The sequence below is a fragment of the Pristiophorus japonicus genome, chromosome 21, assembly GCF_044704955.1.
Source record: "Pristiophorus japonicus isolate sPriJap1 chromosome 21, sPriJap1.hap1, whole genome shotgun sequence".
NCBI lineage: Eukaryota > Metazoa > Chordata > Chondrichthyes > Pristiophoridae > Pristiophorus > Pristiophorus japonicus.
In genome coordinates this window covers 70,879,374-70,907,013 of record NC_091997.1, presented here as the reverse complement: position 1 = coordinate 70,907,013, position 27,640 = coordinate 70,879,374, and the positions used below count along the sequence as shown (strand labels likewise).

Sequence of the window (27,640 nt, the reverse complement as noted above, 5' to 3'; positions counted from 1 at the left end):
CCTCCCTCTGCTCCCCCCTCTCTCCTCTACCCCCCCTGCTCCCCCTCCCCTGGCTGTCAGAAACACAGACACTGACAGAGAATGAGAGACACACAGTCAGACAGAGAGATAGAGACACTGACAGAGACACACTGAGGGGGACATCCCAGCGCGCTGTTGGAGGGCTCCCCGTGCTGCAGTCGGTAAGTAGAAAATGTTTTATTTATTGATTTTTTTTTAATTCTTCTTAATTTTTTTTGATTGAATTATTGGTTGATTTATTGATGTATTTATCATTTATTATTGATGATGGCTCTTTATTTGTAAAACTGAAGTGTTTAATGTTTGTAAACTTCCCTTTAAACCCTCCCCACCCCCCATTCCCTACGTCTGATTTGTAACCTACGCCTGATTTTCTAAAGTGTAGACAAGGTTTTTTCGAGCGTACAAAAATCTTCACTTACTCCATTCTAAGTTAGTTTGGAGTAAGTTTTCACTGACGAAACTTTGAAAACAGGCGTAAGTGGCCGGACACGCCCTCTTTTGAAAAAAAAATTCTGTTCCAAAATGAAACTGTTCTAACTGACTAGAACTGGAGCAAACTAAATGATGAGAATTCCGATTTCTAAGATACTCCGTTCTACACCAGTTGCTCCTAAAAATCAGGAGCAAATCATGTGGAAACTTGGGGCCAATATAACTATCAGTTACATCGTTGTAAACATAAGAATTGGGAGCTGGAGTAGGCCATTCGGCCCTTCAAACCTACTCCGCCATTCAATAAGATCATGGCTGAACTTCTACCTCAACTCCACTTTCCTGCCCTGTCCCTATTATCCCTTAATTCTCTTAATATCCAAAAATTTATCGCTCTCTGCCTTGAATATACTCAACGACTGAGCATCCACAGACCTCTGGGGTAGAGAATGCCAAAGATTCACCACCCTCTGAGTGAAGACATTTCTCCTCATCTCAGTCCTGAATGGCCGACCCCTTATCCTGAGACTGTGTGATCCCTGGTTCTGGACTCTCCAGCCCGGGGGGAAACATCCTCCCTGCATCTACCCTGTCGAGCCCTGTCGTCTTTCCTTCTGTACGATGAGCCTGAATTTTCTTTGGCAACTGTCCAGCTACCATATTTTAAATTGAGATCTCACCGTGTAGGAACGTACAGATCTGAGTGCTATGTCTTTTGGGTGTGCTGCAGCGTCCTTTGGGAGTGGCCCTTGGCAGGCATTAGTGACTGCTACTGATTTTTTTTTTAATTAAAGTTTGCAGCTGGAAACAAAGCCAGAATGTTTGTGGGTGGTGGGACTTTTTGACGTAATTGAACTGTGTTTGCAAGACTCTGATGGTCTTACAGTGGCAAGCAAACTGAAACGGAGGCTGATTTGTTCTGTGGCAGAAATCGGGGTTCCTAATTAAATACATTTGTTCGAAGGGTAATTTTACTGAATACAGGTTGAATCTCCCTTATCCGGAACCCTCGGGACCTGGCCTGTTCTGGATAAGGGATTTTTCCGGACGAGGGGTGGTCACGTTAAATTGGATGGTACAGGTACTGAGCAAGGGGATATCGGGGCTGGCTAGTTTGGGGCTGGGAGTGCGGCAGAGAGATTGTGTGAGGGTGGGGGGGGGGTGGGGAAAGGAGGTGGGTTGCGGGCAGTGGATCGCGGGGTCAGGCCAGCGATTGTGGGAATCGGCAGCGAGGAAGGACTTCAATTTGGTTCATGTTGGAGTTCTGCGCATGCGCCACCCAGTGGCCAGGAAGGGTTCTGGACAAGGGGTGGTTCCGGATAAGGGAGTTCTCGATAAGGGAGGTTCAACCTGTAGAAGCATTGAAAACATTGTAATTAGCTTATTGTGGCACAAGTAATTCTTTGTTCCTGCCTCTCCATATCAGTGGTTGATCTATAATGGGAAAGAAAAACTTGCATTTATATACCACCCAATTTCACCCCCTCTGTGATTTAAGGCAATTGAGTATTTTGCAATCCTGTTACTAAATGAGTATTCTGGTAATTACAGGATTATATTCCTACCTCTGGATCTGGAGGTAGCTAATGCCGAGGGGGCTGTGGTCCACAGCTACTGCCAATTTATTCCACTTGCGTCTCAACTATTTGGGGGGAAACAAAAATCCGACTGATCAGTTCTCGACTTTGGTGCCTTCAAAACCGTTTGAGCTCAGCTTTGGACCCTGTTGGGTCCATAGAATGAAAGTTCGCTTAACACTCATCAACCTCTCTTCTTACTCTTAGAAAAACAATCCAATTGTCCAGGTGATAGAAAATGATGGGCAACTCACCTACGATCACTTAAAGTAAGTTTTCATTTTATTTGTGATGTGAAATTGCAGGTTGCTTTATACTTAAAAAAAGACTTGCACATATATTGTAGATGAACAAAGGGACCTTGGAGTGCTTGTCCACAGATCCCGGAAAGTAGCAGGCCAGATGGTTAAGAAGGCACACAGAATGCTTGCCTTTATTGGCCGAGGCATAAAATATAAGAGCAGGGAGGTTATGCTTAATACTTTAGTTAGGCCATAGCTGGAGTACTGCGTGCAGTTCTGGTTGCCGTATTACAGGAAGGACGTGATTGCACTAGAGAGGGTGCAGAGGAGATTTACTGGGATGCTGCCTGGAATGGAGAACCTTAGTTATGAGGACAGATTGGATAGGCTGGGTTTGTTTCTCATTGGAACAGAGGTGGTTGAGAGGAGACCTCATCGAGGTGTACAAAATATTGAGGGGCCTGGACATAGTGGATAGTATTTCCATTGGTGGAAGGGTCTGTTACGAGGGGGCATAGCTTTAAGGTGGTTGGTGGAAGGTTTAGAAGGGATTTGAGGGGGGCTTCTTTACGCAGAGGGTTGTGGGGATCTGGAACTCGCTGCCTGGAAGAGTAGTGGATGCAGAAACCCTCACCACTTTTAAGAGATGGTTGGATGGGCACTTAAAGTGCAGTAACCTGCAGGGTTACGGACCTAGAGCTGGTAATTGGAATTAGACTGGATGACCTTTTGTTGGACGGTGCAGATATAATGGTAAGTACTTCAGGGAATCGAATACAGCCAGGGTGATCTCCTGGACTTTCAATCGCCTGGATGGGTCGGAGAGGAATTTCCCCAGATTTTTTCTCCCTAAATTGGCCTGGGTTTTAATCTGGTTTTTGCCTCTCCCAGGAGATCACATGGCTCCGGTTGGGGTGGAGTGTAGAATGTTTCACTATAAGGGGTGTCGCAGTTGTGTGGGGCGGACTGGTTGGGCTGGGTGCTCTTTGCCTTTCCGTCATTGTTCATGGGTTTATATGTAACCTTCAGGGCTGCTGACAGAGGGCCGTGTGGCTCTTTGTCGGCCGGCGCGGACACGATGGGCCAGAATGGCCTCCTGCTCTGTAAATTTCTATGTTTCTATATAGGTGAATTGGGATTAGTTTCCTGAAATTTGTATTGTATCGAAGGCTACAAGTTTCGTTTTGTAAATTTTCCTCAAATTAGATTTAGAAAATGGAGATTTACCCCAATGGGTTGGGGGAATAAAGTGACTTTTTCCAAAGCCCATATATGGAAGTGTATGTCTCCATCTTTTCTCTTCCTTGATAACTTTCCACTTTAAGTAGAGTAGCCTTGGATTATGGCTCATGTTGTGACAGAGCAACAGGGAGATGGGGGGAAGGAGGTTTATCGTGCTATATTCTGGAACACTTGACGGCTTTAAAGCTCTTGTAGTCAAATCTTAATTTTAAAAAAATTTGTTCTAGGGCTGTGGGTGTCACAAGGAGGGGCTATGTTTAATATCCCGACTGTCAAATTTTGTTTGATAACTCTCCTGTGGTGTGCCTTGAGACCTTTTTCTAGATTAAAGGCGCTATATAAATACAAGTTGTTCATAGAGTCATAGAAAATTACGATACAGAAGGAGGTCCATCGTGTCCGTGCCGGTCGACAGAGTTACCCAACCTAATCCCACTATCCAGCACTAGATCCATAGCCCTGTAGGTTACGGCTCTTTAAGTGCATATCCAAGTATTTTTAAATGTGGTGACCCCCAACCTCTGTCATCGAGCTACAATACGTGGATGACGCCTGCGTCTGCGCACATACAGAGGCTGAACTCCAGGACATTGTCGACGTATTTATTGAGGCGTACGAAAGCATGGGCCTTACGCTAAACATCAGTAAGACAGAGGTCCTCCACCAGCCTGTCCTTGCCGCAAAGCACTGCCCTCCAGTCATCAAGCACCACAGCGCGGCCCTGGACAACATGGACCATTTCCCATACCTCAGGAGCCTCATATCAACAAGAGCAGGCATTGATGATGAGATTCAATACCGCCTCCAATGCGTCAGTGCAGCCTTCGCCTGTCTGAGGAAAAGAGTGTTCGAAGACCAGGCCCTCAAAATTGCCACCAAGCTCATGGTCTACAGGGAAGTAGTAATACCCACCCTCCTGTGTGGCTCAGAGACATGGACCATGTATAGTAGACACCTCAAGTCGCTGGAGAGATACCACCAACGATGTCTCCGCAAGATCCTACAATTCCCCTGCGAGGACAGACGCACCAACATCAGCGTCCTCGGCCAGGCCAACATCCCCAGCATTGAAGCACTGACCACACTCGATCAGCTCCGCTGGGCGGGCCACATCATTTGCATGCCTGACACAAGACTCCCAAAGCAAGCGCTCGACTCGGAACTCCTTCACGGCAAACGAGCCCCAGGTGGGCAGAGAAAACGTTACAAGGACACCCTCAAAGCCTCCCTGATATAGTGCAATATCCCCACTGACACCTGGGAGTCCCTGGCCAAAGACCGCCCTAAGTGGAGGAAGTGCATCCGGGAGGGCGCTGAGCACCTCGAGTCTCATCGCCGAGAGCATGCAGAAACCAAGCGCAGGCAGCGAAGAGTGTGCGGCAAACCAGTCCCACTCTCCCCTTCCCTCAACGACTATCTGTCCCACTTGTGACAGGGACTGTGGCTCTCTTATTGAACTGTTCAACCACTTAAGGACTCATGTTAAGCAAGTCTTCCTCGATTCCAAGGGACTGCCTATGATGATGAAATGTGGTGAGGGTTTCTGCCTCCGCCACACTTTCAGGCAGTGAGTTCCAGACCCCCACCACCCTCTGGGTGAAGAAACGTTTCCTCATCTCCCCTCTAATCCTTCCACCAACGACTTTAAATCTATGGCTCCTCGTTATTGACCCCTCTGCTAAGGGAAACAGGACCTTCCTATCCATTCTATCTAGTCCCCTCATAATTTTATATACCTGTATCTCAATTAAATCTCCCCTCCGCCTCCTCTGTTCCAAGGAAAACAAACCCAGTCTCTCCAATCTTTCCTCATAGCATCAGGATGACACATTTTCGCTTTCATTCAGGACCAGAATGAACCAGTTTTTACAACAATCCAGCAGTTTTATGATCATTTTGCTGGTGTTAACCCACAGTTACCAGAATTTACGTCACAACTTGCCATGGTGGGTTTTTGAATTATGTCGTAATCTAATTTTTATTTTTTAAGAAGTTATTTGTTTATTTGTTCCTGGGATGTGGCCGTTGTTGGCAAGGCCGGCATTTATTGCCCATCCCTAATTGCCCCTTGAGAAGGTGGTGGTGAGCTGCCTTCTTGAACCGCTGCAGTCCGTGTGGTGAAGGTGCTCCCACAGTGCTGTTAGGGAGGGAGTTCCAGGATTGTGACCCAGCAACGATGAAGGAACGGCCGATATATTTCCAAGTCGGGATGGTGTGTGTGACTCGGAGGGGAACGTGGAGGTGATGGTGTTCCCATGCGCCTGCTGCCCTTGTCCCTCTAGGCGATGGAGGTCGCGGGTTTGGGAGGTGCTGCTGAAGAAGCCTTGGTGAGTTGCTGCAGTGCATCTTGTAGATGGTGCACACTGCAGCCAGGGGGCGCCGGTGGTGGAGGGAGTGTGTTGAAGGTGGTGGATGGGATGCCAATCAAGCGGGCTGCTTTGTCCTGGAGGGTGTCGAGCTTTTTGAGTCTGAAATATAGGAAAACCCACTTTGAACAATGTGGCGCATTCATTTTTTGTATTCCAAAATGGTGGATTAACTCATTATTTAACGTTAATAAACTAACTTTGAAACGAGAAATCTGTTTTTGTTTTAATGACTTCAAATACGTTTAGTAAACCAGTAATTGTAGTTCGTCTTTTATCCAAATCACAGCGATGGTGCAACCCAGACCTTGGGCACCTGCCTCCGAGATTATCGCAACAGCTATTACCCTGTCCGAGTCAGGATAAGATATTACCAGAAGACATTGCAGGTAAATGGTTTAGTAATTTAATTAAACACTGACTTTGCTAAAAGTGTACATGTGTGTACTAGACTTAGACGTGTGTGCTACCCCTGTCTTGCTTTGCCATTGTCCCAAGTGTCCATTTTTTGCCCCACTCAACTCTCTTTCCCCTTTCTTGAGTACAAGAGTAGGAAGTCTTGCTGCAATTGTACGGATCTCTGGTGAGACCACACCTGGAGTACTGTGCACAGTTTTTGGTCTCCATGCCTAGAAAGGAAAAAAGACTTGCATTTATATAGCGCTGGACGCCCCGAAGCGCTTTAAAGCCAATCAAGTGCTTTTTGAAATGTAGTCACTGTTGTAATGTCGGGACGGATGAGCGCCGAGTGTTTGTGGTGAGATGCGGTGAATGTTTATGGCGGAGGAGCGGCGAGAGATCGTGGCGGCGGTGCGACAGATGAGGGTACGGGGCCCAGGAGAGGCGAGGGCCCAGGGGCAGCACGGGCCCAGCCCACACTGCGATATGTGTACGCACTAGGCCCGTGCAGCAGAGCTGGTCTCCAGTCGTCCTGGTTAACCCTTGCCATTGGACCAAGACCGAGCTCTGTCAAGCCCGTGTGGTGGCTGGTGTGCAACGGTCACCCCACGTTAAAAAAATCCACCCACAGGCATCTTCCACCCTTCAGGATGTAGTTCAGGATCCGGAATATTAGGTCCTTCATTGAAACATCTGTGAACTCGTGGAAGCAAGTCATCCTCGTTCGAGGAACCGCCGATGGTGGTGATAGGAAACGCAGCAGCCAATTTGCGCACAGCAAGCTCCCACAAACAGCAGTGTGATAATGGCCCGATAATCTATTTTTAGCTATGTTGATTGAGGGATAACTATTGGCCCCTTCTCCTCTTCGCAATACGTCCACCTGGGAGGGTCGACGGGGCCTCGGTTTAACATCTCATCCGAGAGACGGCACCTCCGACAGTGCAGTGCTCCCTCAGTGCCCAAGGAAGGGTATACTTGCCAAAGGTTCACTTGACTGATCCCTGGGATGAGAGGGTTGGTCTGAGGAGCGATTGAGTAGATTGGGCCCATAGTCTCTGGAGTTTAGAAGAATGAGAGATGATCTCATTGAAAGATTCTGAGGGGGCTTGACCGGGTCAGTGCCGAGAAGGAATTTGGGAAAATTTTTTCCGACCTCCCCTTAGGCGATGGAAACTCGTCCAGGAGCTCACGCTGACCCTGAGTTATATGCCGTATCTATCTTTTGCACGAGGTGCTCTCCGCCCCAGCCAGAAATGCGTTCAGTGCTCGCTTGAGGGAATACATCGTTTTGTTACACTGTGTATTGATGGTGACTGTCTCTCTGCCCCTGGTTAGGTATATCTGAATGTGGGGATGTCAGAATTCGATGAGAACTATGAGATTTGTACGGAAGTCAGAAACGTGAACCTTGCTTCGAGCGGATACTTTGGAGTTTCAGCAGCTACTGGAGGAGTTGCTGGTGAGCGAGGAAGCAGTACTGTCGCGTATATTAATTATGATGGCATTGGTATAGATTTGCTTGATTTCCTGATTAATTCAGGAACCTCGTAATTCACATCTCTACTCTTTAGGTTGGTTGCTGACCAGTGCATCTTTTTAATCTGCGAGTGGGGCACTAACAAAATACAACAGCAACTTGCATTTATATAGCGCCTTTAATGTAGTAAAACGTCCCAGGGCGCCTCAAACAAATGTCACATAAGGAGATATTGGGACAGGTGACCAAAAGCTTGGTCAGAAGAACGTAAGAAATAGGAGCAGGAGTTGGCCATACGGCCCCTCAAGCCTGCTCTGCCATTCAATACGATCATGGCTGATCCGATCATGGACTCGGGTCCACTTCCCTGCCCGTTCCCCATAACTGCTTAATCCCTTATCGGTTAAGAAACTCTCTATCTCTGTCTTAAATTTATTCAATGTCCCGGCTTCCACAGGGAGTGTCAGCCTAAATTTTGTGCTCCAGTCTCTGGAGTGGGACTTGAACCCCACAACCTTCTGACTCCGAGGCGAGGGTGCTCCTGCAAGTAGAGGAGGAGAGGCAACACTAGTGAAGGAGGGACAGCTGCTGTAGGGAGGACTGATGTCCACAAAGGGATTCAGAGAGTCAGTATGACTGGAGATCAAAGGCAAACGTGGTTACATAAAGAGTATCGATGAGTGGGTAAATCGTGAATTGGTTAAAATTGAGATGAGACATTATTATAAATTAAAGGAAAGTATTTGAGAAGTTGTTGAGCCAGAGGGAGACCAAGAGCCAGAGGGAGACCAAGAACCAGTTCCCGACGAGATACAATCGAGGATCCTGAGGGGAAGTCTGGGGACGGGAGGTGGGGAATAGCGTTGGCCCTAGAACTCACATTTCAGGGTTCAAGTGAGCATAAGGACTGGAGAACGGTCAAGGTTATAGACATTATTAAGGAAGACAGAGTTAACTTGTGGGAGCGGGAACTTTTAATTGAAGATTAAATATCCAGGCCCAGCGAGAATAATTCACAGCCCAAGTGGATTTCGGATAGAAGGTTTGTACTTGAACCACCCGGCAGAGTTCTGTGGGGCGGTGATGGACCAGGTGGACGGGGTGAATGTGGTTAATCTCGAGCACCAAAAGTGAAATTTACTACAACAACAACAACAACTTGTATTTATATAGCGCCTTTAACGCAGTGAAACGTCCCCAGGCGCTTCACAGGAGCGACACCGAGCCACATAAGTAGAAATTAGCGCAGGTGAGGTATGTTTTAAGGATTTCTTGAAGGAGGAAAAAGAGGCGGAGAGCCAAATTTAGAGCCAATGCCAGCACCTTGCAGAGCGAGCAAAGCTTTTAGGACATACTTTGACAGTGGGGCGGGGAGGGGGGGGGGGGAGAGACAAGTTTTCCTTGTTTTGAATGGATGAGTCACATGACCTCCCTCACACCCTTGTAATGAAGCACGGCCTGTGAACGGGCAATCCGATACAGTGTGGGTTTGGCTCCACCCAGTGGTGGAATTGAAGCTCGGCTCGGCTAGCAGTTGTGAGGAGAGATGTGGCTCCCCTAGTTGTTGTCCCAGGAATTGCATCCTTCAGGGTCACAGTTTGCAGAATGAAGGCAAATCGGCCAAATGTAAGTTTTATAAATAAATAATGCGACCCTTTGCTGAAGGCTCACTGTCGGCGAAGCTCTCTGCGGCAGTACCAGACTCTTTGCAACCTCGCCGTCCTTTTTGACCCCGAGCTGAAATTACAACCCCGTCTCTGCTCCATCACCAAGACTTACTGCTTCCACCTCTGTCTCCACCCCTGCCTCAGCCTCTCCGCTGCCGTAACCCGCATCCGTGTTTTTTGTTACCTCCAGCTTCGACTATTCCAACACTCTCCTGGCCGGCCTCTGTAAACCCGAGCTCATCCAAACCTCGGCTGCCCCGTGTCCTAACCCGCACCGAGTCCCGCTCACCCATCACCCTCCGTGTCCTCACTCACACCGAGTCCCGCTCACCCACCGCCCCCTGTGTCCTCACTCACACCGAGTCCCGCTCACCCACCGCCCCCGTGTCCTCACTCACACCGAGTCCCGCTCACCCACCGCCCCCTGTGTCCTCACTCACACCGAGTCCCGCTCACCCACCACCCCCGTGTCCTCACTCGCACCGAGTCCCGCTCACCCATCACCCTCCGTGTCCTCACTCACACCGAGTCCCGCTCACCCACCACCCCCTGTGTCCTCACTCACACCGAGTCCCGCTCACCCACCACCCCCTGTGTCCTCACTCACACCGAGTCCCGCTCACCCATCACCCCCGTGTCCTAACCCGCACCGAGTCCCGCTCACGCACTACCCCCTGTGCTCGCTGCCCAGTGTCCTAACCCGCACCGAGTCCCGCTCACCCACTACCCCCTGTGCTCGCTGCCCAGTGTCCTAACTCGCACCGAGTCCCGCTCACGCACCACCCCCTGTGCTCGCTGCCCAGTGTCCTAACCCGCACCGAGTCCTGCTCACCCATCACCCCCGTGTCCTCACTCACACCGAGTCCCGCTCACCCACCACCCCCTGTGCTCGCTGCCCAGTGTCCTAACCCGCACCGAGTCCTGTTCACCCACCACCCCCTGTGTCCTCACCCGCACCGAGTCCCGCTCACCCACCACCCCCTGTGCTCGCTGCCCAGTGTCCTAACCCGCACCGAGTCCTGCTCACCCATCACCCCCTGTGCTTGCTGCCCCGTGTCCTAACCCGCACCGAGTCCCACTCACCCACCACCCCCTGTGCTCGCTGCCCCGTGTCCTAACCCGCACCGAGTCCTGCTCACCCACCACCCCCTGTGTCCTAACCCGCACCGAGTCCCGCTCACCCACCACCCCCTGTGCTCGCTGCCCCGTGTCCTAACCCGCACCGAGTCCTGCTCACCCACCACCCCCGTGTCCTCACTCGCACCGAGTCCCGCTCACCCATTACCCCCCGTGTCCTCACCCATCACCCCCGTGTCCTCACTCACACCGAGTCCCGCTCACCCATTACCCCCGTGTCCTCACCCATCACCCCCGTGTCCTAACCTGCACCGAGTCCCGCTCACCCATCACCCCCGTGTCCTCACTCACACCGAGTCCCGCTCACCCATCACCCCAGTGTCCTCACTCACACCGAATTCCGCTCACCCATCACTCCCTGAAGCTCCCGGTCCAGCAACGCCTCGATTTCAAAACTCTCATCCTTGTGTTCAAATCCCTCCATGGCCCTCGCCCCCTCTCCCTATCTCTGGAACTTCCTCCAGCGTTGTAACCCTCCGAGATCTCTGCGCTCCTCAAATTCTGCGCTTTTGCGCATCCCTGACTTAGTTCACTCTACCATTGGTGGCCATGCCTTAAGTTGCCTGGGCCCTAAACTTTGACATTCCCACCCGAAACCTCTCTGCTTCTCTACACCGCTCTCCTTTAGGACGCTCCTTAAATCGTACCTCATTCGCCAAGCTTTTGGTCACCTGTCCCAATATATTTTTATGTGGCTCGGTGTCAAATTTTGTCTGATAACGCTCCTGTGAAGCACCTTGGGACGTTTTACGGTTAAAGACTCTGTAAATACAAGCAGCTTTGTTCCGTAAGTTCTTACTCTGTACTTACCGATTTGAAAGGCTTTGCTGATTTCAGACAAAGTTGGGTCTTTCAGCAATTTCATTATCATAGGCAGTCCCTCGAAATCGAGGAAGACTTGCTTCCACTCTAAAAGTGAGTTCTCAGGTGACTCTACAGTCCAATACAGGAATTACAGTCTCTGTCGCAGGTGGGACAGACAGTGGTTGATGGAAAGGGTGGGTGGGGAGTCTGGTTTGCTGCATGCTCCTTCCGTTGTCTGCGCTTGATTTCTGCATGTTCTCAGCGACAAGACTCGAGGTGCTCAGCGCCCTCTTCCTCCCCTGAGGGCGGTCTTTGGCCAGGGACTCCCAGGTGCCGGTGGGGATGTTGCACTTTATCAAGGAGGCTTTGAGGGTGTCCTTGAAACGTTTCCTCTGCCCACCTGGGGCTCACTTGCCGTGTAGGAGTTCCGAGTAGAGCGCTTGCTTTGGGAGTCTCGAGCAATTTCAATCAGCTGTTTGCACCTTACCTTGGTGATAGAAGAGGCGAGGGCCCAGGGGCAGCACGGGCCCAGCCCACACGGCGATATGTGTGCGCACTGGGTCCGTGCAGCAGAGCTGGTCTCCAGTCGCCTTGGTTAACCCTTGCCACTGGACCAAGGCCTAGCTCTGTCAAGCCCGTGTGTGCAACAGTCATCCCACGTTAAAAAAAAAAAATCCACGCACAGGCATCTTCCACCCTTCAAAACATGTCGTTCGGGATCTGAATATCAGGGTCTTCATTGAAACACCTGCGAACTCATCCCTTTTCAGCGTGGAATCGGGTCATCCTCGTTTCGAGGGACTGCCTATGGTGGTGATGACCTTGGTGATAAGATTTTGAGTGCGATTGCCAACTAGTAGGAGAGGCAGACGCTAAGTGGAATTTCCCCGTGTTAAGAAAACGTTGGGTACTCACCTTTCTGGTTTTAGCGCCCACCGCGATTAGCGGGCAAAACGCGTTCACACCAAACACTGAAATATACCTTTGTGTGTGTGTGTTTTCTCTTGTAGATGACCACGATGTTCTGTCGTTTATCGCATTCAGCCTGACCGAGCCTGGGACACTGGTGAGCTGCGTAACAAATTAGTCGCAGTCTGTGTGAGAGGACGTGACAAGAGGCTGTAACGTTTGTGTGCAGTTGCACAGAGGGCATGGAATCATAAGGGAGTTCCGTACAGAGCACTTTTCCAGTTTAGTTCATGCCTCAGTGACTGGTGATTACAGCTGACTTATAGAAACAGGAAAGAAAGACTTGCATTTCTATAGCACCTTTCACGACCACTGCGCTTTTCACTGTCCCAAAGCGCTTTTCAGCCAATGAAGTACTTTTTTGAAATGTGCTCACTGTTGTAATGTGGGAAACACGGCAGCCAATTTGCGCACAGCAAGCTCCCACAGACAGCAATGTGATAATGACCAGATCATCTGTTTTAGTGATGTTGATTGAGGGATAAATATTGGCCCCAGGACACCGGGGATAAAAAAAAAATCTTGTTCAGTTGTACAGGTGCAACGTCCCGAATCCGTAACTCCGAAAACCAGAATTGTTCAAAAACCGGACATTTTGTGCATAGCTGATGGAGTGGTCCGGAATCCAGAATTATTGACCAAAAACCGGACATTTTTGAGGCAAATCCCAAAATACAAATCCCAAAAGTCTGAAATCTGGAAGCCTTGACCAAATCCAAATCGGATTTTGGGTTTTGCCGGATTTCGAACCTCGCCACTCAAAACCTGGCATGGATTCAGTCGAGGATCCAGATTTCAGACTTAATTTTCTTGCCTGATATCTGGAAAAACCCAAAAACTGGAACGGACTAGGTCCCGAGGATTCCGGATTTCGGACGTTGTACCCGTAGTTTAATTTATTAACTGTGTGAATGGTGGAATTTATTCAGGTATGAGCCATGTGTTTGAATAGGGATCGTGATCTGCTAACAGCTCCAGCGTTGACGGCCCTGACTATGGACAAAGCTCCGCGCATTTTAATGGTCGTCTATGATTTTTTTTTTTGTGACGTGTAGGATACTTCGAACCAGATACGTGATAAAAAACAAGAGGAGTATCAGAAGGAGTACGAGCGCTTTGAGAAAGACTTGGAGAAACGTAAAGATGAATTTCAGAAAGAACACCCTGAGCTCAACAAACCAGGTGAGGTGCTGGTTGGTCGCTTTGAACTTTAACTGCCTTCGTTCAACTTTCAAAATAATGGCGCTGAATTTGGGGGGGAAATGCCTCCGATCCGCAAATAAAACGGCTGGCTATCTGGTGGTCCGGGAGGCTGGGCCTCTCTTTTACCAAGAACTTCACGAACATTCGCTGGGCAGAAGTTGAGCAAATAGCCCAACTCTCCACCCGTGAATGCCCTTTTCCCAGGGATGCATGCTCATAGGGACGGCAAATCACCCGGCTATGTCCCCTTGTTCCAGATTTCCTCCTAGAGGGAAGAGTCATTATCTGTCTACTTTGTCAAATCCCAATATTGATGTGAGAACTGGAAACATCACCTTGCTCTTCGGTTCTTGCCATTGGATCCGATTTTCTGATTGGCATTTTTTGTGACCCATTTATTTTACAGACACGCCAAATCAGAAAATCTCGGTCATTGTTGGGGCAGTATAGAGGAAGCTTTGTAGCTGAATGTTTGATGCTAACTCTTGTACGTGTGTGGGGGGGGGTGATTTCAATTCGCCATCCATTTTATTTTCTTAAATCATTCTAAACGTTTCTAGATGAGGATGCATTTGAGACGGAGGGTCAGCGGGAGTTGCAAATGGTTGTCGGTGGTCAGTCAAAGATTCACGAGGAGTTGAAGAAACTCCGAGAGAGGTTGGACGTTGTGTTTCAAGAGCACAAGCAGTATTCGGAGAACTTCAGCAAGATGGGCAAGGACCAACCAACGACCACGGCGAGAGGGAACGCACGACAGGCAAGTACAGAAATAATCTTTATTTAAAAAAAAAACGTATATTCCTATTCACCCTAGGCACAGCAGAGCTTCAGCTGATGGAGACATTACTGAATATGTCTGTGTGAAGGGCTTCACACACAAGTACATTAAACAAATGGATTCTTACTGAAAATTACTTCAGAGTTTGTGAGCTGAATTGCAGTTTTTTCATTCCTTCACGGGATACGGGTGTCGCTGGCAAGTCCAGCATTTATTGCCAATTCCTAATTGCCTCATCCACCACCATAACATAACCTCCCTCCGCCACCGGCGCCCCCTGGCTGCAGTGTGTACCATCTACAAGATGCACTGCAGCAACTCGCCAAGGCTTCTTCGGCAGCACCTCCCAAACCCTCGACCTCCACTGCCTAGAAGGACAAGGGCAGCAGGCGCCTGGGGAACACCACCACCTCCACGTTCCCCTCCAAGTCACACACCATCCTGACTTGGAAATATATCGGCCGTTCCTTCATCGTCGCTGGGTCACAATCCTGGAACTCCCTCCCTAACAGCACTGTGGGAGCACCTTCACCACACGGACTGCAGCGGTTCAAGAAGGCGGCTCACCACCACCTTCTCAAGGGGCAATTAGGAATGGGCAATAAATGCCGGGCTTTGCCAGCGACACTCACTTTTTAAAAAAAAACTGTATCCTTGTAACCTTTATAGTAATTTTCAAAGCAATAACAATAATTAAACACTCGCCAAAAAAGAGAGAAATTAAATTTCAGGTTACTGAGTAAACAATTCGATTATAAGTCTTTTTATATCCTTTGTGATTGTGACAAAGCTAAACAAGCCCTCCTCCTCCTCCTGGACCTGTCTGCAGCCTTTGACACAGTTGACCACTCGATCCTCCTCCAACACCTCTCCACCAATGTCCAGCTAGGTGGGACTGCACTCGCCTGGTTCCATCCTTATCTAATCGCAGCCAGAAAATCTCCAGCAATGGCTTCTCTTCCCACTCCCGCATCATTACATCTGGTGTCCCCCAAGGATCTGTCCTTGGCCCCCTCCTATTTCTCATCTATATGCTGCCCCTTGGCGTTACCATCCGAAAACACAGAGTCAGTTTCCACATGTACGCAGACGACACCCAACACTACCTCTCCACCACTTCTCCCGACCCCACCACGGTCTCTAAATTGTCAGATTGCTTGTCCGACATCCAGTACTGGATGAGCAGAAATTTTCTCCAATTAAATATTGGGAAGACCGAAGCCATTATCTTTGGTCCCCGCCACAAACTGCGTTCCCTAACCACTGACTCCATCCCTCTCCCCAGCATCAATCTGAGGGTGAACAGGACTGTTCGCAACCTAGGTGTGTCATATTTGACTCTCAAATGAGTTTCCAGCCACATATCTGCGGCATAACTAAAACCGCCTTTTTCCACCTCCGTAACATTGCCCGTCTCCGCCCCTGCCTCAGCTCTTCTGCTGCTGAAACCCTCATTCATGCCTTTGTTACCTCTAGACTTGACTACTCCACCTCACTCCTGGCCGGCCTTCCACATTCCACACGACGTAAATTTAAAGTTATCCAAAACCCAGCAGCCCATGTACTAACCCGCACCAAGTCCCGCTCACCCATCACCCTGTGCTTTCTGACCAACATTGGCTCCCGGTTAAACAACGCCTCGATTTCAAAATTCTCATCCTTGTTTACAAATCTCTCCATGGCCTCACCCCTCCCTATCTCTGTAATCTTTTTCAGCCTCAAAATCCCACAAGATGTCTGCGCTCCTCAAATTCTGGCCTCTTGAACATCCCTCATTATAATTGCTCAACCATTGGTGGCCGTGCCTTCAGCTGCCTGGGCCCTAAGCTCTGGAACTCCCTGCCTAAACCTCTCCGCCTCTGTATCTGTCTTTCCTCCTTTAAGATGCTCCTTAAAACCTACCTCTTTAAACAAGCTTTGGATCATCTGCCTTAATTTCTTCTGTGGCTCGGTGTCAAATTTATCTGTTTGTCTGTAACACTGTTGTGAAGCGGCTTGGGATGTTTTACGACGTTAAAGACGCTATATAAATAAAAGTTATTATTATTTATTAGAGAATGGCTTTGCGTCTTCTACAATTATGCCATGAGACCTGATTCCTTTGCTTCCTGTAATTATTTAGTACACACGTGATGACCATACAGTGCTTCTTTCACAGAAGATAATCCTGAATATTCTATCTTGTCCGTATATCTCTGCGGCCCCCACACTAAGAGGCTTTGTCACAGGGATTACTAGGATTGTAATAATTTACGATTAGAACAACTGAGCATTATCTGGCCCGATACACACAAAAGGTTCATGCTTGATAACTTTGCAATGAAAGAAAATCGTTTTTTCCCCCCGTTTACAAAAATAGTTCCAAAGTTTGCTGTCAAAGATGCTGTTTTGGATCTCGGGGCATTCTTTCATTTCGAAACTGCTAAAGTTCCCCTTCCCCCTCCCACACCAGTGTTTTGGTGGGTAAATGCACTAGGTGGCAGAGACTAAGCCAAGCAGGAAGGCCGCAAAGGTTTGACCTCAATCGCCGCTATTTGCCCATCTCCGTCGCAGTGGGACTGAGGACGTTGCAATTTGGCCCACTCAGTTAGGGTGTGGGGGAGGGAGGGCAACCAATCTGCGCACAGCAAGCTCCCACAAACTGCGATGTGATAATGACCAGATCATCTGTTTTTTAGTGATGTTGATTGAGGGATAAATATTGGCCCAGAAAACCGGGGAGAACTCGAAATAGTGCCATGTGATATCTTATGTTCACCTGAAAGGACTGACGGGGCCTCGGTTTAACGTCTCATCTGAAAGACGGCACCTCCGACAGTGCGGCACTCCCTCAGCACTGCACTGGGAGTGTCAGCCTAGATTTATGTGCTCAAGTCTCTGGAGTGGGACTTGAACCCACGACCTTCTGACCCAGAGGCGAGAGAGAGTGCTACCCACATAGGCTGACACCTGTGTGCTGATGGGTTGACTATATTCAATGCACAAGACAGTTTGATAACTTTAAACATGACACAACAGGAGTTTGGAAACCAATGGACGTGTTATTGCATCAGTTGTGTTTATCTGGACTCCACTGTACTTCAGGTATTCACAAGCACCAGATCAACTCAGTCCATTTGATCTCATCCTGCCAGAATAGCAACCCTATCATCTCCCCATTACAACCGAAAGAGGAGATTAAACCTTACTCAAGTGTCTCGCCCATAGCGGAGCATCTCGAACTTAAAAAATAAATATCGTTCTTGGTGTAAACTTTGCACCTTTATGCCAGGTCCTGGCTAAATAAACAGACCCGACACCGGTCCTTTGTACAGCATGTCCATCCCCAACTAACTGCCATGAAACTTAGAGGAAATGGTAACATGCCAATAGACGTGAAGCCCAGCCCTCAAAACACAAATGTGCACAGTGCTGAGGGAGTGCCGCACTGTCAGAGGTACCATCTTTGGGATGAGATATTAAACTGGATGTAAAAGATCCCATGGCACTATTTCAAAGAAGCGCAGGGGCGTTATCCCTGGTGTCCCGGGCCAATATTTCTCTTTCAATCAACATCACAAACAGATTATCGGGTCATTATAACATGGCTGTGTGTGGGAGCTTGCTGTGCGCAAATTGGCTGCCGAGTTTCCCACATTACAACAGTGACTACACTCCAAAAGTACTTCATTGGCTGTAAAATGCTTTGGGTCGTCCGGTGGTCGTGAAAGGCGCTATAGAAATGCAAGTCTTTCTTTTACATCAGAGAGCAGGGATTTGCATGCCGTTGCCTTCATGGGTTGTATAGGTGTATACCATGGTCTCTAATTTAAATCAACCTTCCTATTAATTTTCATATTTACTGGCTGATGCAGACAGATATTGGAGGAGATCTCACCATTTCTCACAGGTCACTTCCAACATCGCTGAATACTAGGCTTATATTCACTGGAATTTAGAAGAATGAGGGGGGGGATCTCATAGAAACATATCAAATTCTGACAGGATTGGACAGGTTAGATGCAGGAAGAATGTTCCCGATGTTGGGGAAGTCCAGAACCAAGGGTCACAGTCTAAAGATAAGGGGTAAGCCATTTAGGACTGAGATGAGGAGAAACTTCTTCACTCAGAGAGTGGTGAACCTGTGGAATTCTCTACCACAGAAAGTTGTGGAGTCCAGTTCATTAGATATATTCAAAAGGGAGTTAGATGTGGCCTTTACGACTAAAGGGATCAAGGGGTATGGAGAGAAAGCAGGAATGGGGTACTGAAGTTAAATGATCAGCCATGATCACATTGAATGATGGTGCAGGCTCGAAGGGCCGAATGGCCTACTCCTGCACCTATTTTCTATGTTTCTATAAAGAAAAATACACATTCTCGGGATACGGACATCACTAGCGAGACCAGTATTTATTGCCCATCCCTAATTGCCCCTTGAGAAGGTGGTGGTGAGCCGCCGCCTTGAACTGCTGCAGTCCCGTGTGGTGAAGGTGCTCCCACAGCGTGTCATTGAGGAATCAGGTGACCATTCAGATGAACCCACGCCCATTTCTTTACCGGGTGTGACCGCGAGCGACTTGCCCTCAGCGCTGAGATGCCCCCACTTCTGGAACCACGGTGGGTGTTTCTTTCTGCTCAGCTGCGCCTTTGTTTGACAGGAAGCCGCTGATTCCGAGAGGCTGGCATCGCTGCTGAACGGTCAGAAGGAGGCATTGGAGCGGGTGCAAGAGATAAGGTAGCGATCGTCTTTTCTGTTTGTCTGCAATGCCGCTGTTGCGGTTGGGTAGGACGCCGAGCTCCCAGTCGGAGATGGTGCTTGAATCCCAGGCCGCCTTTAATTCTAGAGAGCAGGGAAACCAGGTGGGGAATGGTATCTTTGGGAAAACTTCATGTGACCGAAGCAAAAACAGTGCGAGGTGTGAAAATTTAAAGGCTACAAATATGAATTATTTCTGTTTATGTCTTGAATAAAGAGTCTGACCAGATACTGCCATTTCAAAGTAAGGTGTGACCGTAATCCTTTATTACAGATCTCAGAGTGCCTCTCCAGCCTGTGAGGCCTCCTTATATACAGATGCTCCCAAGGGATTGTGGGACCCATTGGGACTCCAGGGGATAAGCCCTCTGGTGGTTAGACATGGTATTTACAGGTTTACATTCATAACAATTTCGATGACTCTTCCCTTTTTATTAAATTTAGATTTAACGCAATCACTGTACTGGTGTATTAATAGATATTCTAATGAAGGAAGTCATTATATTCACCATAAATTTGCAATCTATGATTTCCACCTAATTTCGCTGATCGTGCGTGTAATCTTACTCAAGTACAACACGAGTAATGCTTTCTTTCTCGGACTAAGCGTAATCGCTGATAGAAAAGTCTGCTTCCTCCAGTTTTGGGGACTTTGTATTACGTTGTATAAAGATAAAGCTTGCTTTACAAACAGAACAGAAACCGCTGAGCTGGGGGCGTGTGTGAGATCCAATCTCTCTTTTCAAGGGTTAAAGTGAAGCGGTGCAAGGAATTGATACATCATGGAATCTTGCCGCCCAGCAGGAGCCCATTTTACCCATTGAGTTGGTGCTGGGTCTCTGAAACGCTACCTGCTTTGTCCCATTGCCCTGCCACTTTCCCCATACTCCATGATTCAACCTCCACCGCCCTCTGGGTTGGAGAGATTCAAAGATTCACAACCCACTGAGTGAAGAAATTTCTCCTTGGCTCAGTCCAAAATGGCTGACCCCTTACCCTGAGACTGTGACCCTTGGTTCTAGACTCCCCAGCCAGAGGAAACATCCTCCCTGCATCGAACCTATCAAGCCCTGTAAGAATTTTGTATATTTCAATGAGATCACCTCTCATTCTTCTAAACTCTAGAGAATATAGTCTGCTCAATCTTCCCTTTCTACCCATATATCTCCCTTTAGTCAAAGTCTGTGTCTCGTATGTGTCTTTTATTTCCCCAATGGCTCCTTTCGCACCAAGTCCCGCTCACCCATCACCCTCTGTGCTCGCTGACCGACATTGGCTTCCGGTTAAGCAACGCCTCCATTTCAAAATTCTCATCCTTATTTTCAAATCCCTCCATGGCCTCGCCCCTCCCTATCTCTGTAATCTCTTCCAGCCCCTCGATCCCCCGAGATGTCTGCGCTCCTCTAATTCTGCTCTCCTGAGCATCCCTGATTATAATCGCTCAACCATCGGTGGCCGTGCCTTCTGTTGCCTCGGCCTTAAGCTCTGGAACGCCCTCCCTAAACCTCTCCGCCTCACTACCTCTCTTTCCTCCTTCAAGAGGCTCCTTAAAACCCACCTCTTTCATCTGCGCTAATTTCTAATTATGCGGCTCGGTGTCAAATTTTTATCTCGTAATACTGCTGTGAAGCGCCTTGGACCGTTTCACTACGTTAAAGGCGCTATATAAATACAAGTTGTTGTTGTATCATTTGAATATCATTTCAGACATTTTATCATCTCTGTATTCCACCTAGCGCCATTATTCTATTGAATTGTCTGTGTTGTGTGCATGCATGCGATCTTTTATTTACCTTTTGTTCTGTCCTTTTTTTTTAATGACGTTTGTTACGTTTAGAATAACTCCACAAAACTGTACATCTTGAGCTCAAACTGTTGTGTCCTTGGTCTCTTTACTGTAACTCCAGAGTGAGGAGGCAGCGTGGTCGACTGCTTTTTATACCTGCTTGCCCAGGGTGTGCAGGTGACCCTTGGGCCTCCCACAGGTGCGCCCCCTGGTGGCAAGTCTTATACATTTGTGAGGTTTACAAAGCTAACAGTGTTCATCTGTAATATCTTTCAGTTCTGAGGAAAGGTTTCCACCCGAGACATCGACCGTTGTCCTCTCCACAGACCTGTTCCAGGATTCCCACCACCTCTCGTTGTTTCCGATTTCCTGCATCCTCTGAAAGGGGAGAAAAGAAAGAGTTGCATTTATATAGCACCTTTCACGACCACCGGACGCCCCAAAGCGCTTTACAGCCAGTGAAGCATTTTTTTTTTTTGAAGTGTGGTCATTGTTGTAATGTAGGAAACGCGGCAGCCAACTGTCTCTGTGGATATGATCAAATGCACAGGATTGCTCAGTAGTATCCGATAGACCTAATGCTTTCAAATCGGTTATCTACAGAGGGAATCTATAAAGAGCACGCCATGTAAGATAAAACGCTTACAAATTTACATGCTGCCTCAGAAGGACAAAGACTCTACCCCAATGGTTTGCCTTGACCTACATTGCAGGAATAGTTGAAACAAAAAAGCAAATGCCACAGTCCACAGGTAGCATAACGTTCACTGCTGCATACCTAAAACGAGGTTTCTTTCTTCCGATTTGCCTCCTGTACATCTTCTCCCCGCCCCCTCCCCCCCCCCCCCCCCTCCACTCCGCCATCAGTGCCAGCGCTTTCAGACATGGTACACTCTGGCACGATCTTCCTCTCCCCCTCCATGTGGTTACCCCTCTCCCCACTTTCGAAAGCTTCCTTAGAACCTTCGCTCATCTGCTAGGTGGATTCTGTGTTTTTTAAGCAGAAGATAGAATGTCCTGTCAGAAACAGTGGTCCAACCAGAATCCATTACAGCTCTTCAAATTCTATAATATGTGTTCGGTCTCTCTTGATAAATATGTTCATATAATAAGACTTGGATTTATATAGCGCCTTTCACGACCACCAGACGGCTCAAAGAACTTTACAGCCAATAAAGTACTTTTTGAAGTGTAGTCACTGTTGTAATGTAGGAAATTCGGCAGCCAACTTGCGCACAGCAAGCTCCCACAAACAGCAATGTGATAATAGAAACATAGACATAGAAAACAGGTGCAGGAGTAGGCCATTCGGCCCTTCGAGCTTGCACTGCCATTCAATGAGTTCATGGCTGAACATGCAACCTCAGTACCCCATTCCTGCTTTCTCGCCATACCCCTTGATCCCCCTAGTAGTAAGGACTATATCTAACTCCTTTTTGAATATATTTAGTGAATTGGCCTCAACAACTTTCTGTGGTAGAGAATTCCACAGGTTCACCACTCTCTGGGTGAAGAAGTTTCTCCTCATCTCGGTCCTAAATAGCTTACCCATAATGACCAAATAATCTCTTTTTTTGTTCTGTTGATTGAGAGATAAATATTGGCCCAGGACACCGGGGATAACTCTCCTGCTCTTCTTCGAAATAGTGCCATGGGATCTTTTGAGAGGGCAGACAGGGCCTCGGTTTAACATCTCATCTGGAAGACAGCACCTCCGACAGTGCGTCAATCCCTCAGCACTGCACTGGGAGTGTCAGCCCAGATTTATAAGTTCAAGTCCCTGGAGTGGGACTTGAACCCACAACCTTCTGACTCAGAGGCGAGTGTGCTGCCCACTGAGTCAGAGCTGACATTAATGCAAGTTCTTTAATTCCTTAATTCTTAATGTGCGTGCCTAGAGACTGAGTGTCTCTAAGTTATTCAACTGGGTGAGGGGGCACAGCAGCCAAAGTTTGTTCAGGTCCACATTTGACTTCCCAGTCGAAATTCCGGCTCATTTTCCCCTCCATAACCCGGGAGTGCTGAGGCCGCATTGTAGCACCCCACAACTGTCTTAAGAACAGTGGCAAATGGAATTCAATCCAGAAAAGCATGAGGTAATGCATTTGGGGAGGGCTAACAAGGCAAGGGAATACACATTAAATGGTACGACACTGAGAAGTGTAGAGGAACAAAGGGGCCTTGGAGTGCATGTCCACAGATCCCTGAAGGTAGCAAGCCAGGTAGATAAGTTGGTTAAGAAGTCACATGGAATAGAATATAAGAGCAGGGAGGTTATGCTTGAACTGTACAAAACACCAGTTAGGCCACAGCTGGAGTACTGCGTGCAGTTCTGGTCACCACATTACAGGAAAGATGTGATTGCACTAGACTGGGTACAGAGGAGATTTACAAAGATGTTGCCTGGACTGGAGAAGTTTAGCTATGAGGAAAGATTGAATAGGCTGGGTTTGTTTTCTTTGGAACAGAGGAGGCTGAGGGGAGACCTTATTGAGGTGTATAAAATTATGAGGGGCTGAGATAAAGTGGATAGGAAGGACCTATTTCCCTTTAGCAGAGGGATCGACAACCAGGGGGCATAGATTTAAAGTAATTGGTAGGAGGTTTAGAGGGGATTTGAGGGGAAATTTCTTCACCCAGAGGGTGGTGGGGGTCTGGAACTCACGGCCTGAAAGGGTGGTAGAGGCAGAAACCCTCACCACATTTAAAAAGTACTTGGATGTGCACTTGAAGCGCCGTAACCTACAGGGCTACGGACCGAGAGCTGGAAAGTGGGATTAGGCTGGGTAGCTCTTGGTCGGCCGGCGCAGACACGATGGGCCGAAATGGCCTCCTTCCGTGCTGTAAATTTCTGTGATTCTGTTCCATGATCAGCTGTCTCTGCACGCATTGGCAATTGGGCACGGGACTTAACGGCTCGTCTGCACCCTTACCAATTGAGCAGCCGGGGAGGCTGCAATTATTGTGCAGCTCGACCCCGCACTGCCTTTATGTGCCCTTTCTGGCTCAGCAAGAATGCCGCTGTGACTCATGGCTGCTACATAAGTGGGACTGTAAACACTTCCCTGTTGATCGCTCTGTCAGACCATGTTACATCCTACTGTCCTATTTCATGATGGTTACTATAAATCGGGCAGGGATTACTGTGTTGGCTACAAGAGTGCTTTACTAGCAGGCAAAAAGTAACCTTTAACCTCTCACCCGTTGGTTGTCCCAGATGCCAGCAGGTGTGCGCGCTCGATACCCAAAACCCTCTCTTTTTTTATGTGCCCCCCCTCCAGTGCTTTTGCCGGAGATTGAACTCTGTGTGGTACCCCAGGGTGTTTGGCACAGAATACTGTGCGCTATATATTTTGTAACCGACCTCTGTGCCAAGCCCCAGCAAGTCCTCCGTCGAACAATCCACTCCAGCTCCCTTCCCCATGGTGGTGCTGAAGAGTCCGTCTGGCAGCGTCCCTTGATTGTATTGTTACCTTGTAATTTGCGGAAAGTCTTGGTTGTTTTCTGGCAAATCAAACACGGGCTTAATTTCTGCGAGCTGTAATTCCCTGCATGTAAATTATGGTCTAAGTCAATGTGGTACTTATCATTTACTAAATCCACGGTGTTTGTCATGTGTTCAGCTTGTATACTCTATAGAAGGTCATTATAGCTCTTCAATTTAACAGTGGGAAGGTGTGACTTTTTATTCATCCCGTTCCATTAATAAAAAAATATATCAACACAAAAAGCTCCAAATGCACAGCAGGGTATTTCAGCATCTGTAAACCGAAGAGAGAGGTTATGACATTTAATGTGTTCCTAGTTCATGCCCGAGATGTCACAACCCGTCCTTTCTCTTCTAGGTGTCGATTGACTCAATTAAGAACATAAGAAATAGGAGCAGGAGTCGGCCATTCGGCCCCTCGAGCCTGCTCCGCCATTCAATGAGATCATGGCTGATCTGATCTTGGCCTCAACTCCACTTCCCTGCCCACTCCCCACAACCCTTGACACTCCCTTAAATTCAAAAATCTGTCCATCTCCACTTTAAATGTATTCAATGACCAGTAGATGCAGAGAGGATGTTTCCTTTCGAGAATCTAGAACTAGGGGGCGTAGTTTCAGAATAAGGGGTCGCCCATTTAAATGGAAACGAGGAAGAATTTCTTCTCTCGGAGAGTCGTGAATCTTTGGAATTCTCTGCCCCAGAGAGCTGTGGAGCTGGGTCATCGAATAAATTCAAGGCTGAGATCGACAGATTCTTGAACTATAGGAGAATCGAGGGTTATGGGGAGCAGGTAGGGAAGTGGAGAGCGGGTCGGGAACTGGAGTTGAGGTAGAAGATCAGTCATGATCGTATTGAATGGCGGAGCAGGCTCGAGGGGCCAACGGCTGATTCCTGCTCCTGTTTCTTATGTACTTGCCGGATTTGAGCATGGGCAGTTGAAGTGGTGAGGACTGTATTGCCGCCATTTGTGCTGTTGCTGACACGGTCTCCCAAGCAGCGACCTGATTTTATTGTGCGGTGTTCCAGACTGAACGGCTGTGTGTACAGGGGTGTTTCACGTTCAGAGATGAGCTGCACTGTCCCCTGTTGTAGAATAATTTGTTTCTGCCCATGTACAAAACAAATCCACTACTAATCCACTCTGAATCCCAGTTCAAACATTAAACACAGAAGGAAGCTGATTTAGTAACGATGATCGAGATTGGTGAAGGATTCAGAGAGTTGTTTAACCATGAGTCTCCTGGTTTTTAAGGTTACCCAGCATTTGAAATTTACTTCTGGAGCAAAACTAAAACTTACCCAATGACCTTTCTGGCGAGAGAAACATGACCGATCCTGTAATGCTCCACATGAAAGAATGAAAGACTTGCATTTATATAGTGCCTTTCATGACCACCGGACATCCCAAAGTGCTTTGCAGCCAATGAAGTACTTTTGGAGTGTAGGCACTGTTGTAATGTGGGAAATGTGGCAGCCAATTTGCGCACAGCAAGCTCCCACAATCAGCAATGTGATAATGACCAGATAATCTGTTTTTGTTATGTTGATTGAGGGATAAATATTGGCCCAGGACACCGGGGAGAACTCCCCTGCTCTTCTGCGAAATAGTGCCGCGGGATATTTTACATCCACCTGAGAGAGCAGACGGGGCCTCGGTTTAACGTCTCATCTGAAAGACGGCACCTCCGACAGTGCGGCACTCCCTCACTGGAGTGTCACACTCAATTTTGTGCTCTGGAGTACTCTCTGGACTACTCTCCAAAAGTGCTTCATTGGCTGTAAAGCACTTTGGGGGGGGGTCCGGTGGTCGTGAAAGGCGCTATATAAATGCAAGTCTTTCATTCTTTGTGAACCCACACCCTTCCGACTCCGAGGTGAGAGCGCTGCCCACTGAGCCACAACTGACACTACGAGGAAGCAGGACTACGTACACAAAGAGGACTCATTTGCAGGGTTATGGGGGGAAAAGCTGGGCTGTGGGACGAAATCAGATCGTAGTTTCAAAGGGCACAAGTTTCCACACGCGCCTAGAATGGCGCAGTCCCGACCTGGACGCCCGTTTTTCGCGCCACAAAGTGCGCCTAAAAAAAATCCTCGGTATTCTCCACCTACCTGCAGCGCCTCTGGCTCTCGGCGCAGCCAGCACGAGATGTGGGGGGGGCGGAGCCAGGTCCCTGCGCTGAAAACAATGCCGGGACGTCCGCACATGCGCGCTACAGTGGGCACGCAAGTGCAGTAGCTCCAGGCGCCGAACTGTGTGGGAGGGGCCCGAAGCACGCAGCCCCTAGCCCTGGCTGAATGGCCTCACTGGGGCTGCGTGAATAAGGCTCCTCCCACGGCCAGCTCCTGCTCCCCTCCCTGACTGGACCCGACCCGCGCTCCTGTTCCCGCCCCCCGACCCGACACCCCCCCCCCCCCCCCCCACTGGACCCGACCCGACTCCCGCTCCCGGACTGGATTCGACCTGACCTCCCCCCCCCCGCCCCCCTCCCTCTCTCTCTCTCTCTCTCTCTCTCTCTCTTCCCCCCCCCCTCTCTCTCTCCCCCCCTCTCTCTCTCTCCTCCCTCCCTCTCTCTCCCCCTACCCCCCCTCTCTCTCTCTCCCTCCCCCCCCCCCTCTCTCTCTCCCCCTCCCCCCCTCTCTCTCTCTCCCCCTCCCCCTCTCTCTCTCTCCCCCTCCCCCACTCTCTCTCTCCCCCTCCCCCCCTCTCTCTCTCCCCCTCCCCCCCTCTCTCTCTCCCCCTCCCCCCCTCTCTCTCTCCCCCTCCCCCCCTCTCTCTCTCCCCCTCCCCCCCTCTCTCTCTCCCCCTCCCCCCTCTCTCTCTCCCCCTCCCCCCCTCTCTCTTCCCCCTCCCCCCCTCTCTCTTCCCCCTCCCCCCCTCTCTCTTCCCCCTCCCCCCCTCTCTCTTCCCCCTTCCCCCCTCTCTCTCTCCCCTCCCCCCTCTCTCTCTCCCCCTCCCCCTCTCTCTCTCCCCCTCCCCCCTCTCTCTCTCCCCTCCCCCCTCTCTCTCTCCCCTCCCCCCCCTCTCTCTCTCCCCTCCCCCCTCTCTCTCTCCCCCTCCCCCCTCTCTCTCTCCCCCTCCCCCCTCTCTCTCTCCCCCTCCCCCCCTCTCTCACTCCCCTCCCCCCCTATCTCTCTCCCCCTCCCCCCCTCTCTCTCTCCCCCTCCCCCCCTCTCTCTCTCCCCCTCCCCCCCTCTCTCTCTCCCCCTCCCCCCCTCTCTCTCTCCCCCTCCCCCCCTCTCTCTCTCCCCCTCCCCCCCTCTCTCTCTCCCCCTCCCCCCCTCTCTCTCTCCCCCTCCCCCCTC

The 27,640-nt window shown here is 49.2% G+C and overlaps 1 protein-coding gene across 2 annotated transcripts in view; it reads left to right on the top strand.

The window, feature by feature from the left end:
- Positions 1-27,640, top strand: part of LOC139234104 (protein ERGIC-53-like) — a 67,702-nt gene that overhangs the window by 8,957 nt on the left and 31,105 nt on the right. The window contains exons 4-11 of one of the 2 annotated variants that reach the window (XM_070865043.1): positions 2,241-2,302; positions 6,173-6,272; positions 7,621-7,744; positions 12,381-12,436; positions 13,395-13,521; positions 14,103-14,299; positions 18,961-19,037; positions 21,121-21,229. In XM_070865043.1, coding sequence (XP_070721144.1) covers positions 2,241-2,302; positions 6,173-6,272; positions 7,621-7,744; positions 12,381-12,436; positions 13,395-13,521; positions 14,103-14,299; positions 18,961-19,037; positions 21,121-21,226 — 849 coding nt within the window. In that variant the 3' untranslated portion in view covers positions 21,227-21,229. Of the gene's footprint in view, positions 1-2,240; positions 2,303-6,172; positions 6,273-7,620; positions 7,745-12,380; positions 12,437-13,394; positions 13,522-14,102; positions 14,300-18,960; positions 19,038-21,120; positions 21,230-27,640 lie in introns of those variants that run through there. The other variant, XM_070865042.1, reaches the window with a different exon arrangement.